This window comes from Silene latifolia, chromosome 1 (assembly GCF_048544455.1).
Source record: "Silene latifolia isolate original U9 population chromosome 1, ASM4854445v1, whole genome shotgun sequence".
Lineage (NCBI taxonomy): Eukaryota > Viridiplantae > Streptophyta > Magnoliopsida > Caryophyllales > Caryophyllaceae > Silene > Silene latifolia.
The window spans coordinates 33,240,525-33,256,772 of record NC_133526.1 but is presented as its reverse complement, the minus strand read 5'-3'; the positions used below and the strand labels follow the sequence as shown (position 1 = coordinate 33,256,772).

At 35.4% G+C, this 16,248-nt stretch overlaps 1 protein-coding gene across 1 annotated transcript; it reads right to left on the bottom strand.

The window, feature by feature from the left end:
* Window positions 1-14,207: 14,207 nt before the first annotated feature.
* Window positions 14,208-14,732, bottom strand: LOC141586194 (monothiol glutaredoxin-S1-like). The gene has a single exon (XM_074407372.1). It carries the CDS (start codon window positions 14,652-14,654, stop codon window positions 14,346-14,348), a length of 309 nt encoding a protein of 102 aa, XP_074263473.1. The 5' UTR covers window positions 14,655-14,732; the 3' UTR covers window positions 14,208-14,345.
* Window positions 14,733-16,248: the final 1,516 nt, after the last annotated feature.

Here is a 16,248-nt window from a genome sequence, read left to right as displayed (position 1 = left end):
TGCTCGCTTCAGTGATCTTATTCCCGGTCTCTCCTGGTTCATCAGCTGTAAGGGCAATGACCGGAATGTGGATTCCGTACTTCCTTTCCTCTTGTCTAATTCTTCTTGTCGCTTCAAAACCATCCATTATAGGCATCTATCAAAAAGAAAAAAAAAATCACAAAACATCTAGCGTCAGCTAACACGAATCATCTGAGTCCCGCAGCACCATTAGATTCGTGAACCAAGCACCATAACCGAATTCATCACCATAACCGAATTCACCATCACACCAGCCAGCTGCCATCTTCATTCTCGCCACCACCAGCAGCAGCAGCGGTACCAACATCAGGTACCTTCACCAATTCGACTCTTCTGCTCCTCCGTGGACAAATCCGAGCATCATTATAGCTACCTACAGCCATCAAATCACCTCCATCTTTGTTCTCAATTCGAGCACCGTGAGAACCAACCACTCACCACCGTGCTCGCATAAACCGGCCACAAGAGCAGCGTCATTGAATTGAATCCGAGCACCACCATGACTCACTTTCGCCATGCCGAAAGCAGCTCCAATCCTCAATCACCTCTCTTTAGTAAACTTCTACAAGTAATCAGAAGTCGGGATTAACAACTGAAGATTTAGGAATTCTTATAATGACGACATTTACCCTTTTGAACAGCTTTTCGGCGACAACAATTATTCGGGAAATGAAATCGCTGCTGCTAACTGGCTCCCTTCATCCTCTGTCGCTCCCACATTGAATCTACCGCACTAAGCTCACCATTAAGTCTGCTTCTTTTTAAATTACTCGAGTCGACATCTGACGGGATTTCTGGCACCGATTTAGTGAAATTGGGATGATATCAATGTTACGGCATCGCAATCAAGCACGAAATTGCTGAAATTGAGACAATATCAATGTTACGGTATTTTTTTTGCGGGAATTTCTAGGTTTCTACGGTATTTTCCCAGTGATTTTTGGGTTTTTGGGTTTAGTGAGAGGTTAGAGGGGATTATAATTGATTTTGGTATGTGTTTGCAAAATTAGTGCATTATTGAACGGAAATACTAAGAGAAAAAGGGGACAATTTTTTTGGAGAGAGAAAGAAGTAGGCAGAATTGCACATGACTGGGAGTTGAGAAGATGGAGTAGTGGTCTGACTTTGTTGGGTTTATGGAGGGAGAGATAGTTTCAACGTGACTTTTGTTTTGTTTAAGGGTTGAATGTCAGCCGTGTATTTGTATTTATTCAATGGTCCAGATTTTTAAAACTCACAACTCACCGTAAGAACCAAACTCACGAGATCCCGCCTCTATATATATATATATATATATATATATATATATATATATATATAACACCTTAATTAACATATTATTTTATTGATAGTCTTATAGATTAAAGGGCCCTTTAATAGTAGCTCTAGCATTAGGTCCTAGTAGCAAGGTGAAGACATGGAGACGATATTCTATCAATGGCTATAAATTTCGAGCTTATAAGAATAGAGTTGATCTTTCGAAAACTACCTCAAGTAATGGGGTTTGTGTGAATTCTAAAGAAGGTTTGGACTACTATGGAACCCTAAATAAAGTAATTGAGCTTGATTATTATACCGAGAAAAGAGTTTATAGGGTGATATTATTTAAATGTGATTGGTTTGATAATTCTCAACTAGGACTTAATATCCATAAGGCATACGGACTTGTAGATGTAAATGAGAAAAAGAAGTTTCGCGGACATAACCCATTCGTGGCAGCTTTTCAAGTCGATCAAGTTTGTTATGCTCCTTATCCAACCACTAAGAAAGGTAATCCGCAATGGTCCGCGGTTTTTAAAATCAAGGCAAGATCACATGTTGATGCTCCTGTTGACGAAATTGTCTTCCAAGAGGATGTGGTTGTCGATGATCACACATCTTCACCAATTTTGGTGGAAGAGTCAGAAACTGAAGATGAATATGAAGTGGTTGTGGAAATGGGTGAAAGGGAATATGACGGGGATGTCGGAGAAGAAGAGGATAATGAAGTTGAAGTTGAAGAAAATAGAATAGAGGAAAATGGGGAAGAAGAAGAAGAAGTCGGAATGCTTTTTTCAGATGATGATGAGCCTCTTTTGATACATAGTGATAGTGATAGTGATGAGTGATGGGAGTTGTTGTAATTCTACTATATTAATGTATGAATTTTAATGAAATCATTTTTATGTATGAATTTTAATCATTGAATCAAATTGAAGCATTTTAATCATGACACTTCATTTTTGTTGGATTACCAATTTGCGGTGTTAATTATTTATTTATTATATTGTTCATGACACTCCAATTTGTACTAACGATTTTTATTCAACTGACAATTTCTGTTGTTTATGATTAGTATATGGCAGGTTTCATTCAAAAGTTGATAGGGAGCAGTAGTGGGGGAAGTCGCTGTAACGAGGAGAACGATGAGATTGATAATGATGATGACGAGGGTGTTGAGACTTTTAATCCGGAACAGGATAATATGCAGATAATTCTCTCACAAAACAAACTAGATGGTAAATGGTAAGTGTTCTAAAATTTATTTTTAGCTTTATGAAATATATATCATTCAAATCATTTTATTTAAATTTTGAATATATGTTTGTTTTAATTTTCAGGTGGAGTGACAAATGCATAAAAAAATATGTCAGTTGGTCGTTCACAAATAACATTTCAGATGAAGAGTACTTCACCAAATGGAGTGAGGCGAGCCACGCGCAGCGTTTGAAGATGTGGAATTGGTTTAGGGTAATTTAAAAGTTGCCTATTATTTAATTTACGTTAATAATTTTTTTTTTTTTTAATTAAAGTCATCTTCTATTACTAATTAAACACTTGTTTTTGAAATAGAAACATGTGAAATCCATCGATAAAGAGTATGACTCTAAGCATGATTGGCAAAAGGCGGTCACGAGGCGGATTACCAAGCTTATTAATGGACTCAAGTATCTAAATAACAAACCCGATTGGGTACCGCTCTCTTGGTGGGTGAATCTGAAGGAAAGAGAAGAAAAAGACCCTGAATTTGCCAAAAGTTCTAAGACAAATAAGGCAAATAGAATGTCGGGTGCTAAAGATGAAAAAGCACTAAGCACTCATACTCTAGGCCGTAAGAGTTGCTCCAATGCTTTCAAGGAATTGGTAAGTATTATACTCCCTCCAAATTTATTATTTTTCACAAATTGGTTACAAGTATTGATTGCCGAATATAATCAATTTACGTTTTTATGCTACTTTCAGGGTGAGTCGGCCACACCATACAAGTTGTTTACAAAGACCAAGAAAAACAAGAAGGAGGAGTGGGTTAATCCTCGAGCTGCAAAGACTGACGTAAGTTAATATTTATTGTATTTCTCTAATTCATAATGTTAATATTTATTATATTTTCCTCATTTTTAAATATAACATCATTTTTTCCTTATTTGTTTTTCTTTTAGGCCGTTTATCAAAAAGAGATGAGTCGACCAACGCCCCCGGAGAGGCTCCAGACGAGTACCGTTAGTTCTACACAGCGGTCGATGATTTTGACAATCGTGAAAGATTTTTCGGGCACGGTGATGTAGCGGCCGAACAATGGTATGAACATCCGTCTAACAAAGGTACTCGTCGATCATTCTCTTACACTCCTACCCAGTTTACTCAATTTGCCACCCAAATAAACAATGAGCGAGTCGCACGACAAAGTCTTGAGGAACAAATGCGCGCCACTCAAGAAACAGTCCGTCTCCAAGCTGAGCAAATGGCAGAAATGAAACAAGCAATGGCTGACATGCGTGCATCTCAACCCCCTCCCTTTTGCTCCGGTTTCGCCCGCCCTTTCCGTAGAGAAGACAATGAGGATGGCGGGCATGGCTTTGGTAATGACTTTATTGAGCCTCTAGGTAATTATTAGTACCGTCGTCTATGTTCTTATGTTGGTAGTTTAGTAGTGACTTATGATTATGGATTTTAGTAGTTTAGTTGGTATGTAAAAGACATTATTTTATGAGACATGTAAAAATTTGATCTTTAGCTTTTATGTAATAACTTCGGTCTTCCAATCGTGTTTGGTTTTCTATCGATGCTTTCGTTGTCTACTCTTGAGTCCCGCTCATGCGGTCGACATGATAATGGATTCCCGCTTGGCGGTCGACGGTTGTATTTGGTTTTTGCAGGTTTGGTGCGTAAAAACAATGCAAAATCCGTATTGTGGCTGGGCAGCAAGCTGCTGTTTCTAGCTATTGCCCAGATATGTCGTGACGGAAAAACCGTCAAGAGTGAGTCATTTCTGGCGGAAATACCATCACAATAGTCAACAATTTGTTGATCGATGTGACGGAAAAACCGTCACAATTGGGCAACTCCTGACGGAAATTCCGTCAGATAAGTCAAACAATTGTTTGACTTATCTGACGGAATTTCCGTCAGGAGTGCCTCATATCTGAAGGTTTTACCGTCACATTGGTCAACATTTTGTTGACTTGCTACGTCACCCTAAATATGATGTTTTGACGGAATAACCGTCAGAAGATTTATCTGTGACGGAAATACCGTCAGAAATTTATTTTCTGTGACCATTCATAGTGACGCTTCAATCCTGACGGAAATATCGTCAGGACTGACTGTTTCTGACGGAAAAGAGCTAGTCCTGACGGTTTTTTTCCGTCAGTTTACCGTGTTTATTTTGTAGTGAGGTAGATTTGGTAGATCATATAGACACAAGTTTTTTAAGAAGGATTTTGACAAGATTGTTGCCTTCATCAACTCTTGTAAAGATATTTGATACTTGTTCTTTGGAAATAATTTTTCTGAGTCACTTACGTGGCTAATTTGACATTGAGTAGAGTAATTTGAGCTTGGCTTGGAGTACTGTGGTTATACTATTTCCCACATTAAGTCCATGTTTCACGAAATCACCTTCTAGTATCACAAATTAAGCTGTAGGATTCACAAACTTTGCATTTTGCAAGTAAACAATTGGACAAATTTAAGTTCAAGTTTCACCAAAAAACCTTCTAGTATGACCAATTAAAGTCTAGCATACACAACATTGGAAACAAATAAACGTCATAAGTAAATGAGATTTCACACGCATTGAGGTCCAAATGTTGAAGTTCAAAGCCAAAATAAAACCAACATTTAACCAAATGCTTAGTTTAAAACCATAAATCAAACTAAACATAGATAAAACTTGTGCTTCTTCCATCGTTATCATGCTCACATCTACATCATTCTCTATACTCTTGTTCTTCTTCTTCTCCTGATGTATTTCCCTGTTAAGAGTTATAAACCTTAAATTAGATACTTTTTTTTTCAAAAAATTATAGTTTCATTTTGATCTAGTAGGACTAATCAACGATAGCTTTATAGAAATTTTGCAATTTGATTCACTAAACAAGCTTTGAGATTCACTAAACAAGGACTGAGATTTACAAAACAAGGTGAGCAAAAAAAGTGATTTTAACCACTATTGATGACCAAGTTTCACAAAACAAGTTCTAAGATTCACTGAACAAGGTTTGAGATTCACAAAACAAAGTCTGAGATTCACCAAATAAAGAAAAGAGCAAAATAGGTGATTTTAACCACTTATGATGACCAAATTTCACAAAACAAGCCCTAAGATTCGCTGAACAAGGTATGAGATTCACAAAATAAGATCTGAGATTCACCAAATAAGGAAAAGAGCAAAAAGGGTGATTTTAACCACTTATGATGACCAAGTTTCACAAAAGAAGCTCTAAAATTCAGTGAAAAAGGTCCGAGATTAACAAAATAAGGCCTGAGATTCACCAAATAAGGAAAAGAGCTAAAAAGTAACAGCAAAAAATTCTACTATAAAGTTCCTAAAATAGAAACTAAGCGGTAAAAAATCAAACATAGAATACCCTCATTCGCTAGCACATACGGAGTATTACCAAGGCTTTTGAAGTGAAATTATCAGCATCATCACAATATCATCTTCAAGTGTCAATCAACCAACTCTTACATTCACACAATTAGTTCCTAGATTCACAAAATCGACTCAATTCATAAACTAAACCTTGCAAAAAAAGTGAAATACAAAATCGAGCCATATATTCCATAAAATCGAGCAGAAATTTTGACAAATGCAAATTGAATCAGAAAACACTAATTTAAACATGAGATTTTACAATAATTACACAAAAAACGATATACCTGATTCAATAGCACTATTATCATCAATCATTGTGATATCTACAATCTCCATACCAATTAGAGCTGTCAAATCGTCAAAAACAATGTAACAAGTAGTACGAAATCGCAAGAAAAAGGAAATCACTCAAAATATTGATCAAATTCGAACGTTAGATTTACGAAATCGCTCAATTTGATCAAATTCGAACATTATATCATCAATTTATGAGTGAATTGACAGAATTATATGAATATAATCAATTTTGATCAAAATTATAAAATTACCTGAAAATTAATCGAAATTTTCTTCCGAAATTACTTGAATCGACGTTTTTGTATGTTGTTTTGATGAAGTCTACGAACAATCCCTGCAAATTGTTGAGTTTATGGACCAGATTTGCGTTGAACGATTTGCTTTGAAATCTGTAGATCGCACAAGCTTGTTGCTGAAGAATTTTGATAAAACGATTTTGTTTGCTATATTTTAGAGAGATATAATGTAATTGGGCTTTTGTATGTTTTATTATTTTAGAGAGAGAAAGTATTTGGGCTAAATGAAAAGATTTGGAATGACCCCTTAATTTCCAGCCCAATGAATAATAGGAAGTTAGTCCATAAATTTGCTTAATGAAGGAATTTGGTGAGGCCGGCCGCCTCGCCATAATTAACGGCCTCACCGGATCCGGACTCATTAGTATTAAACTTTATAAGTTATTTACTCTTTTAACTATTTAAAACACTTTTAAGTTACTAAAAAAACGACACTATCACACATAGAAAAGAAAAAAAATATATTAAATTACATAAGTGAGGCTGAAAACCGTATACCAGATATACGGTTTTTGGATATACGGAAAAACCGGGTATACGGTTTCCGTATATACGGAAAAATCGTATCAGATAAGGATACTAAAAAAGGAAAATTTAAAAAACCGGATATCCGATACGGTTTTGGAAACCGTATTAGATATCCGATTTTGCTCACCCCTAGTAAAGAGGATTAGAGGATCACTAATATGTTAAAACAATACGAGTAGTTATCTCTCGTACAAATAACAATATTATACTTAGTGCCTTAGACTCTCATATATAAGATCAGATCATATGTTTTTTTTTTTTTTTTTTTTTTTTTGCCAACCGTAACACCAACTAACTTACATACTTATGGCTCGTTTAGCTTGATTATGAGCCAACGAATTTAGAGTTCTAGGAATGAAACTAAAACTTATACAGTGAAAGAAAGGTAAAACATATTCAATATCAAGAAGGATTCCTTGCGTTTGATGATGACTTTTCTCCGCTCCTATAATCTGGGACAAGATCAGTAGACAGTCCGAAAAACATCTAAATGCAGGACATCATTATTCATAGCCCATATCAGCACTTCACGAATACCAGGAGCTTCCGCTTGTAAAGCAGACTCCGACCTAAAGCACTTACATCCTTCATACAAAACCACTCCATTAGGATCATAGACCACCCATCCTGCCGCTGATTTACCTGACTTTAGCCAGCTAGCATCCACTTTTACCTTAAAAGTCCGATATTTACCACCTTCACCAATCAAATAAACTGGAATGCTAGCTTTAATTTTATCCTTTAGCTCATTATCACTATCACGATTGAGAAGTGAATTAATGCAACCAGCTCTCTTGGCGCTTAAAAGACAAAGAAACCAAATTATCGCCGAAATACACAGTAACCAGAGGTAGAACGACGCGTGTCAGGGCAGCCACCCCAATCAGCATCAGTGTACGTCGTGAGAGCACGAGAGCTTCTAGGAGAAAGGTGTAAACCGAGGGAGATGGTGCCCTTGGCGTAACGGAGAACCCGTTTAAGAGCAGAGAAATTAGCTTCTCGAGGATCGTGCATGTATAAACAAACTTGTTGCAGGGCATATGAGATATCAGGACGGGTAAAAGTGAGATACTGAAGGGCGCTGGTACCGTCGTCAGGTACCAAAAATAAATACTTAAGTATTACTAACAGAAGTCAGCGGTAAGTAGCGTCGATCTCCACAGGGAGGCGATCACTATCTACTTGTCAACTCGGTCTGTCTACGGTCACAGTTAAGGGTGTTTAATTGTATAAACTAAACAAAGGGAGATTAGGGCAAGAGAAAAGGATAAGAGAAATTAATAAAAGAGAGAGAAAACTAGGATCGTTGGGTCATCAATGAATGTCAATTAATTGCAGCTAAGGTCACAGATCAGTCGATGTGTCGGTCTAAGGGGCAACGAATATCTCCTTCTGGTCTCAATCCGCCCTAAAATACTATTAGCTTAGCTTCCGCCCTCACTAAAGCATCCTATTGTTCATTGCGGGTCTCACCCCTTCCAACCTTCTAGTCTAGGTCAAGGTTTACCAAGGTTACAAAGGCTAAATGCATCGATTCAAATAGCTAGATACAGTTTAAGGCAGTGATTAACAACATAGACATAACAACAGCGAACGATCTGTAAACCTAATTATCAATTAACAACGATTCATCGACTCCCCTACATCCTAGCAGGGGAATTAGCTAGACATAATAAATAGAACAAAAGCAGCAGAAGAAGAAGAAATAAAGAACATTGTAAATTAAAGAGAGAATAAAGAAGAGAATTACTCGATAAGATCCGGAAAACTAGAGAAGAACAAAGTAGCAGTAGTAAAAGGAAAAAGTAACGTATGATGTGGTGTCTCGTCTAAAACCTAATTACCCCTTTTCTATTTATAGGAAAGGGATTTTATTATTCGACCTAAAACATAATAGAGAAAACAAAGGCCCGCGTCCAAAGCCCATCTGCTCGATCGAACAGTTTGAAACGCTTCGATCGAGTAAAGTCCAACAAAAATCGCTCGATCGAGTAAACAAGTAACTCGATCGAGGAACTCCTAAAAAGCACATTTTGATCGAACACCATAAGTACTCGATCGAGTCTTCTCATCCTCCAAAAGTACTCGATCGACCAAGAAAGCCTTCGATCGAGGTCTTTGACTTCAACCAGCCCATTATTTCGTTAGTTTCAGCATTGACTTGGTTATTTTAGCTCCCGAAATGACTTCACGCATCCCAAGGCAGCAACATTTCCGCTCCAAATTCACTCTTCCTCTAAATGCATGCAAAACGGACGATAAAAGGCTTGAATCTGCTATTTTCTGGTCCATTCCTGCAAATAAAGCAAAACAAACCAAAGTAGCATATTTGGGGCATTTCGTAGCATAAAACTACGACAATAGCATAGAAATACGTGCATAAAGAGGCTTAAAAAGACTATATAAAATGCATGTATCAGGCACCAGTAAGACTACGGTAGAGAGAAGCATCAGGAACAGGATGAGACAGGATGAGGAACTGAGCTTAGCTTTTGTGTCGACTGGCGTTTGAGTGGGTTTACAATCAGCCATATTGGCACTGGCCAAGATGTCAGTAGCAAATTTGGACTGAGAGAGAAAAAGACCCGTGTCATGACGAGTAACAGAGACACCCAGAAAATAGCTTATCTGCCCCAAACCAGTCATGGCGAACTCAGACCGAAGTTACGAGATTATGGAGTGACGGAGCGCATCTGTAGACGTGACAAGCACAATGTCATCAACATACAGTAACAGAAAAGCAGTATCAGTACCTCGACGAAGGATAAAAAGCGAGTGATCGCAGGAGCAGTGCAAGAAGCCGAGTTTAGAGACATAAGCTGAGAACCGATGGTACTAAGCACGGGGGGCATGTTTGAGCCCATACAACGACTTCCGGAGCAGGCATACATGATCGGGATGCGAGCTGTCCTTGTAGCCAGAGGGTTGGTACATATAAACGGTTTCAGCTAAATGCCCATGAAGAAAGGCGTTTTTGACATCTAGCTGGTGGATGGGCCACTTATTGGACACAACAAGGCTAAGAACCGTGCGAATAGTGGCGGGTTTGACCACTGGACTGAAAGTTTCATCGCAGTCGGGGACGGGGAATCGTTACCCATGTCTCATTCTTAATAAGAGCCGCATATTCGTCGTCCATGGCTTGTTTCTAATTAGGGTCATTTAAGGAATCAAAAGGGTTTTGGGGCAAGGGAGACGGTTGTGTTATGGCACTGAGGGCACTGAGGTTAAAGGGCTGCTTGGGGCAAACAATGTCGTGTTTACTCCGAGTCTGCATTTGAGGAAAGGCAGGGCAGGTTGAGAGCGAGGCCGGCGGGAGTAAACATATATGGGTGACAAGATGAGGTGACCGGTGTGGGTTGCTGTCGAGGCTGACCCGGGGACCCCGGAGGAGACCGGTTGGGAGTGGTGGCAGCACGTGGGGAGGAGAGTTGGCCGCGAAGGTGTGCGGCAACAAGAGGGCTCAACTCGTCATCTAAGAAGGAGTACGAGTGGGAAGAAGTGTTCAGTTTTTGAAAGGGAAAGACGGTTTCATCAAATGTGACATGTCGTGAGATGTAGACTTTATTCGAGCTAAGGTCGAGACACTAGTAATAGAATAGAATATGTAAATATTCTTTTTAGGATATATTTTGTATATCTTGTAATTATTTTTTTTCCCTTATACTACTTCTACTAGTTTAGACCCCGTGCAATATATGCACGGTGTATATGGAGATTTACTTTTTTTTAGTGTATTATTTATGAAATTTAAATCAACTAATATCATTTTTTTATGTTTCTCATCGTTATATTTTGATTTGAAAAATCACATTCAAAATCGTTATTTTTTTTTACCGATAGATTAATTGTGTTATTTTACAAAATTTTACTGTTAGTACATTTTTAACCGCAACTTTTTATCATAAGAAATCAATGAATTTTTATCGTATGAGTCTTTAAAAAATAAAATAAAATTCCTTTTTATATCATAAAAAAACTGGAGATAAATTTGTGTAGAATATGAAATACTAAATGACATAAATATATAAATCTAAAAGATTATGTGTATTATATAGCCTACCAATCTATCATACTTATAGAAGATGCTAAAAAAAACTAATCTTATTTTAGGAAATATGTTTAGGCGGGAAAACTTAGAGTTTCCTTTATTCTTTTAGTAAATAGAGGATTACAGGAATGTAATCGCTTGCGTTATCATTCATATAAACAATGTATATATACAAGTACAATCTCAATGCTTATGGAAAACTACCTAGGTTAGGAAAGCTAACAAAATAATTACAAGAATACATAATATATCCTAAAAGGAATATTTACATATTCTATTCTATTAGTAGTTTTCTCATTTATGGTTTTAACTTTTAAACTAGGTTTATGACCCGTGAAATTCACGGGTTTATCTGTTTTAGTTTTGATATTTTTATCGTGTTGTTAATATTTGTTCGAGCAATTAGTTGTTGATCTATTTAAAAATATACAATCTTAAAATACATAAAAAATTAGTTAGTTAATACCTTATTTCTTTGACAACTTTGGTTTATTTTTTTAAATTGGATCCTACAAGTGACAATATGGTAGCTACTAATTTTGAGAAACTTGACAACGGAGTAATGACAAAGACGACTCATTATATATACGTGTGTTTTACTCCGCAATAAAATAAAGTGAGTTTTTAAAATATTAAAAGTTGAAACCATCCGTATATAATAAATTCCGTATGAAAAAATCTTCAATGACGCCTTATAAGGTTGTAGACTCAATACCTCAGCATAGTCATTTCCAAATTATTTTCAGACCTCTCCATCAACCATCCCATAGAAATATCTTTGAAGTCTTATCACCACGTGCAAGCTTCAAATATTATTTACATCCGAAAAACATTTATTATATCGATAGAAAAATATTAGATACGATTCAACGGTATGGTCGGTATCTACTCTATGTATTACGAATTAAATTTTTATTTCAATTGCTCAATAATCTAAAAAACTATATTCCCTAAATTCGAATTCCAAAAGGCTCATAAATTTTTCAAGTTCCTTATTACTATTTCAAGAATTTGATTCATCTCTTGTTATACTTATGTCCACGATCCTATATAAAAATAAAAATAGTATTAAATACTATAAAATAATCTATTCCGGTTTTAAAAAAAAAACACATAAACTTAAAAATATACGGATTATAATGTAGAAACCATACTATTTAATATTTATCTGAAGGTTCACTTTCGCCTCCTTTTAGTACGCCTCCTTTTAGTACATGCCTTGATAATAGTTCATATGAAATAAAAAAAAGAAAAATATATGTTAGAGATGATTATACTCATGAATAAAAAAATATAAATTCAAATAGGTTGATCGAGAAAGCATAATAGTAAAATTGCACAACAATATACGCTTAATAACAAATTTAAAGAAATATTATAAGATCTCCATTTTGAGATCAACGATCATCTTACAATGGTTAAAAAAGCATAAACCACTTAAAAAAGTAAAGTAAATTTTATAGAAAAACAATCAAAAGGTTGGAGTTGGATAAAACTTAAATTGGAAGAGGAAATGACATAATTAAAATGATTAATTATTGTCATGATGGTTTAAAAAGTAAATTGTGAAATTTTAAAGATTTTTCATTCAATTATTTGTACTTATTTATTTACCATTAATTATGAGAGTAGTGTTTTTTTTAGGAAATTATAAGAGTAAGTTTTATGTATTATTCTTGTTTTGACAAAAAAAAAACACATAAACTTAAAAACATACGAAGTAGAATTTAGAAATCCTACTATTTAATATTTACCCAAAGGTTCACTTTCACTTCCTTTTATTACATGCCTTGATAATAGTTCATATAAAATGAAAAAGAAAAATATAAGTTAAAGATGATTATACCCGTGAATACAAAAATACAAATTCAAATAGGTTGATCAGGAAAGTATAATAGTAAAATTACACCACAATATACGTTTAATAACAAATTAAAAGAAATATTATAAGACTTCTATTTTGAGATCAACAATCATCCATTACTTATCAGTTTCTACCTTACGTTTTTTTACCTTTAATTTTACCTCGGTTTCATGCCTTTTGTATTTCTTCCCTCTTCAAGTTACCCACGTGGTGGTTTGCTTTATCTGCATTCACATACGTTTCATGACGCTTTAAAGTTATATAAAAAAATACATTGACCAAAAGATAAAACATCGACCTGCCAAAAACTTGACAAACGAATCAAAACATTCTCACATGTAAGTCACTTAAATTAAACCAACTGGAAAACATGAACTCAAATATAAAACAAACGATTCATAAAACCAACACCGTAAGAAATTAAAATATACTTTATTGGACACAACAACAACAACAATAATAATAATACTCAATATATTCAATATAATCAAATAAATAAATTAAACCATAAAATACAATCCGCAACTTAAATTAAACCATAATATATAAAATTATTTTAACAATAATGATAATATCCTTTATATAAGTGAATTAAATTAATTTATAGATAAATGATTTAAATTAATGTCATGTAATAATAAATTGATAATCCATGTCACATAAATTCGCCATGTCACATTTAAAATATGCAACATCATATTTAAATATGCCACGTCACATTAAATTTTAATCTAGGTGGCTTTTTGGATCCTACGTGACTTTGTATATGTGGCATTTATTTGTCATTTTAGGGTAGCCTTTTAATTATATTTTATAGATACGGACCACGAAAATCGATTGTGCCCCTTAGGTGAAGATCCTGCGTCCACCACTGATCACTACTGTTTTAAAACATACTTGTCTCTCCTTCAAATAACATCATTAATCTAGTGCCTTAAAATCTCATATGAGATAGGGGTTAAATACTTGAATGTATGCCGCTTTGTGTCATGCACATTAATTTGTTTTTAGTTGACTACGATGAAAATTCTATCAAAAATTATGAAGAAAATAATTTTCGTTTGTTTGGTAAGCATAATTGAGGGGAGTAGAAATGAAGAAATAAAACTTGACCCAAGATTGTTAACATGTTATATAATCTCGAAATTAGATTGTTAAGAGCACTGTTCAAATTTGATAGCATTTTGCACATGATACAATTGTAAATATTATTGTTCAGTTGGTCTTGTCTGTTGTCTGACTATGCCATTGTGTCCGTCTGAAGCTTCAGACAAAAAGTAGCGTCTGAAACAAAAATTTGTGATTAATGTTTATCACTACTACTAAATATGGGTCAGTGTCATAGAAATCTTATCATGAATCTGTGTGCTACGAAAATTGGTTGAAAGAAAAATGGGTGTAAATAATTCTTGGGAACTGCATAGCATTATTCTAGACCCAGATAGCTCCGGCCTCCTTCAACAATGGCATTAGTCTTCCTTGGACCTTTAAGCTGATCATTTCCTTAGCACCGCCGATAAATTGTTGGCCTATAAAAACAGCTGGAACGGTCGGGCTTAGCCCTAGTCGTTGAAGCGCCTTTTCAATTTCTCGACCATTTGATAAGTCCTCCAGCTCATAAACTGTCACATTAGCTCCATAGCTGCTCATAAGTTGCATGACTGAGTGACTCATGCAACAACTCCTCTTTGTGAACATTACCACAGGATGTTGATTTGCCAAATGATTCACAACTTCCATTGCTTGAAAGATTGAACTTGTTTGTGTTAATTAGGAATTGACAGCGAAGAATGAAATGTAAGAATTGTTGTTGTTGTTGTTGTTGTTGTTGTGTTGTAATGCAAGAATGTTGTGTGATACTGTAATATGAGCTCCCATACTCTATTTATAAGTAAGTGTTAAGGTGTGTCAACGATCTATGGTTGGCAATTTGCTTGAAAAAGGTAAGGAATGATGCTCACCCAATATCTTTATTATTCCCTTAGATCTTCTGACAGTGCCTGTATTCTCTGGAACTTTTCTCCAGTTTGCTCTGGAGTTTTAGACTAGACTCTTATCATATGCTATGCTATGTTACTTCAACTCGATTCGAAGGGTTGGACACGGGTGCGTACCCAAATGTCGGACTCGTCTATTTTATGAAAAATTGACGAGCTTTTGGTCTAAAATGAAGTGCCGTTGTGTTTTATACCAATGTCCGACATGGGTAAAGGAGCTCATTTGAAGTGTCGATGTAACATAGATCATATGTATGTGTGGGCATACTAGAAAACAGTATTATGTATGTATAGAATATACTCCGTAGATGATTAGCAAAAGTGTCTGTAGTTCCTTCTGCGGTAGTTAGCCAAGTTTTTAAATAAAACAAATATTTTTAGACTTATTTTTTGATTTTCACATTCCAACGCTGAAGAACATATTAGGATATTAGGCCCATTAGGGCGGACTATCATGAATACATGGTTGTATATATAATAAACCTACTAGCATAAACCTTAGACAATAGTCGTCACTATCAAACCCTAGATGATAGTCCGCCCTAATGGGCCTAATATCCTAATAGAACACATGGTAAATTGATTCATTCATGTGTCTTGTAGATCAGAATTTAGAAGATGAAAACTAATACTAATACTGTTTTAATTATTTATTGAAGAGTAGATGGCAACTGGCAAGGCGTTGCATAGTTCATCTTTAATCTTTGAATGTAGATGTCAGCTACTTAGTGTAAAGTCATGAAAGGTGGTACTCATGACCCGGGTTCAGCAACATATTTGCCCTTGTGGCTCCCTTTACACCAAAAAAAAAAAAAAAAATAGTTTAGTCTTTGAATGATGCAGATGTCTCTAGTTGGATTGCTCATTTCTCCAATTTTTTGAATTAGTGTGTTGTTTTTCCGCCTAACAATGGCGGAAAAAAGAGATCCCCAAATGAGGTAGTGGTTCTAGTCCTTCCTCAACCCAACCTTGGATAAGTTATTTCTATGTAGAGTTGTAGGCACCATATTGACAATTACTCACTTTATTTGTCTCGGTCATCTGTTTATTATTTATATTCTTTGTGAAGATATTTTAATCAAAGGCAAACAAATGATTGGGACAAAGGGAGTGAGTTTTAATCTAACCCATTGCACTAATATTTTTAATCATTGTGATCATATATTCATATACTCTATCTTAGCATACCAAAATGACGTGCACCAATGTCTAATTATGTATGGAGTATATTAATATACTCCATACGTTTCATTCATTTGTTTACATTTGATTAAAATTCCCCTCACAAAAAATATACAAGGTAAACAAATGATTGGGACGGAGGGAGTACATGTTAT

Coding starts and splice junctions, on each gene's coding strand:
- LOC141586194 (XM_074407372.1), bottom strand. CDS start 14,654: ATGGAAGTTGTGAATCATTTGGCAAATCAACATCCTGTGGTAATGTTC.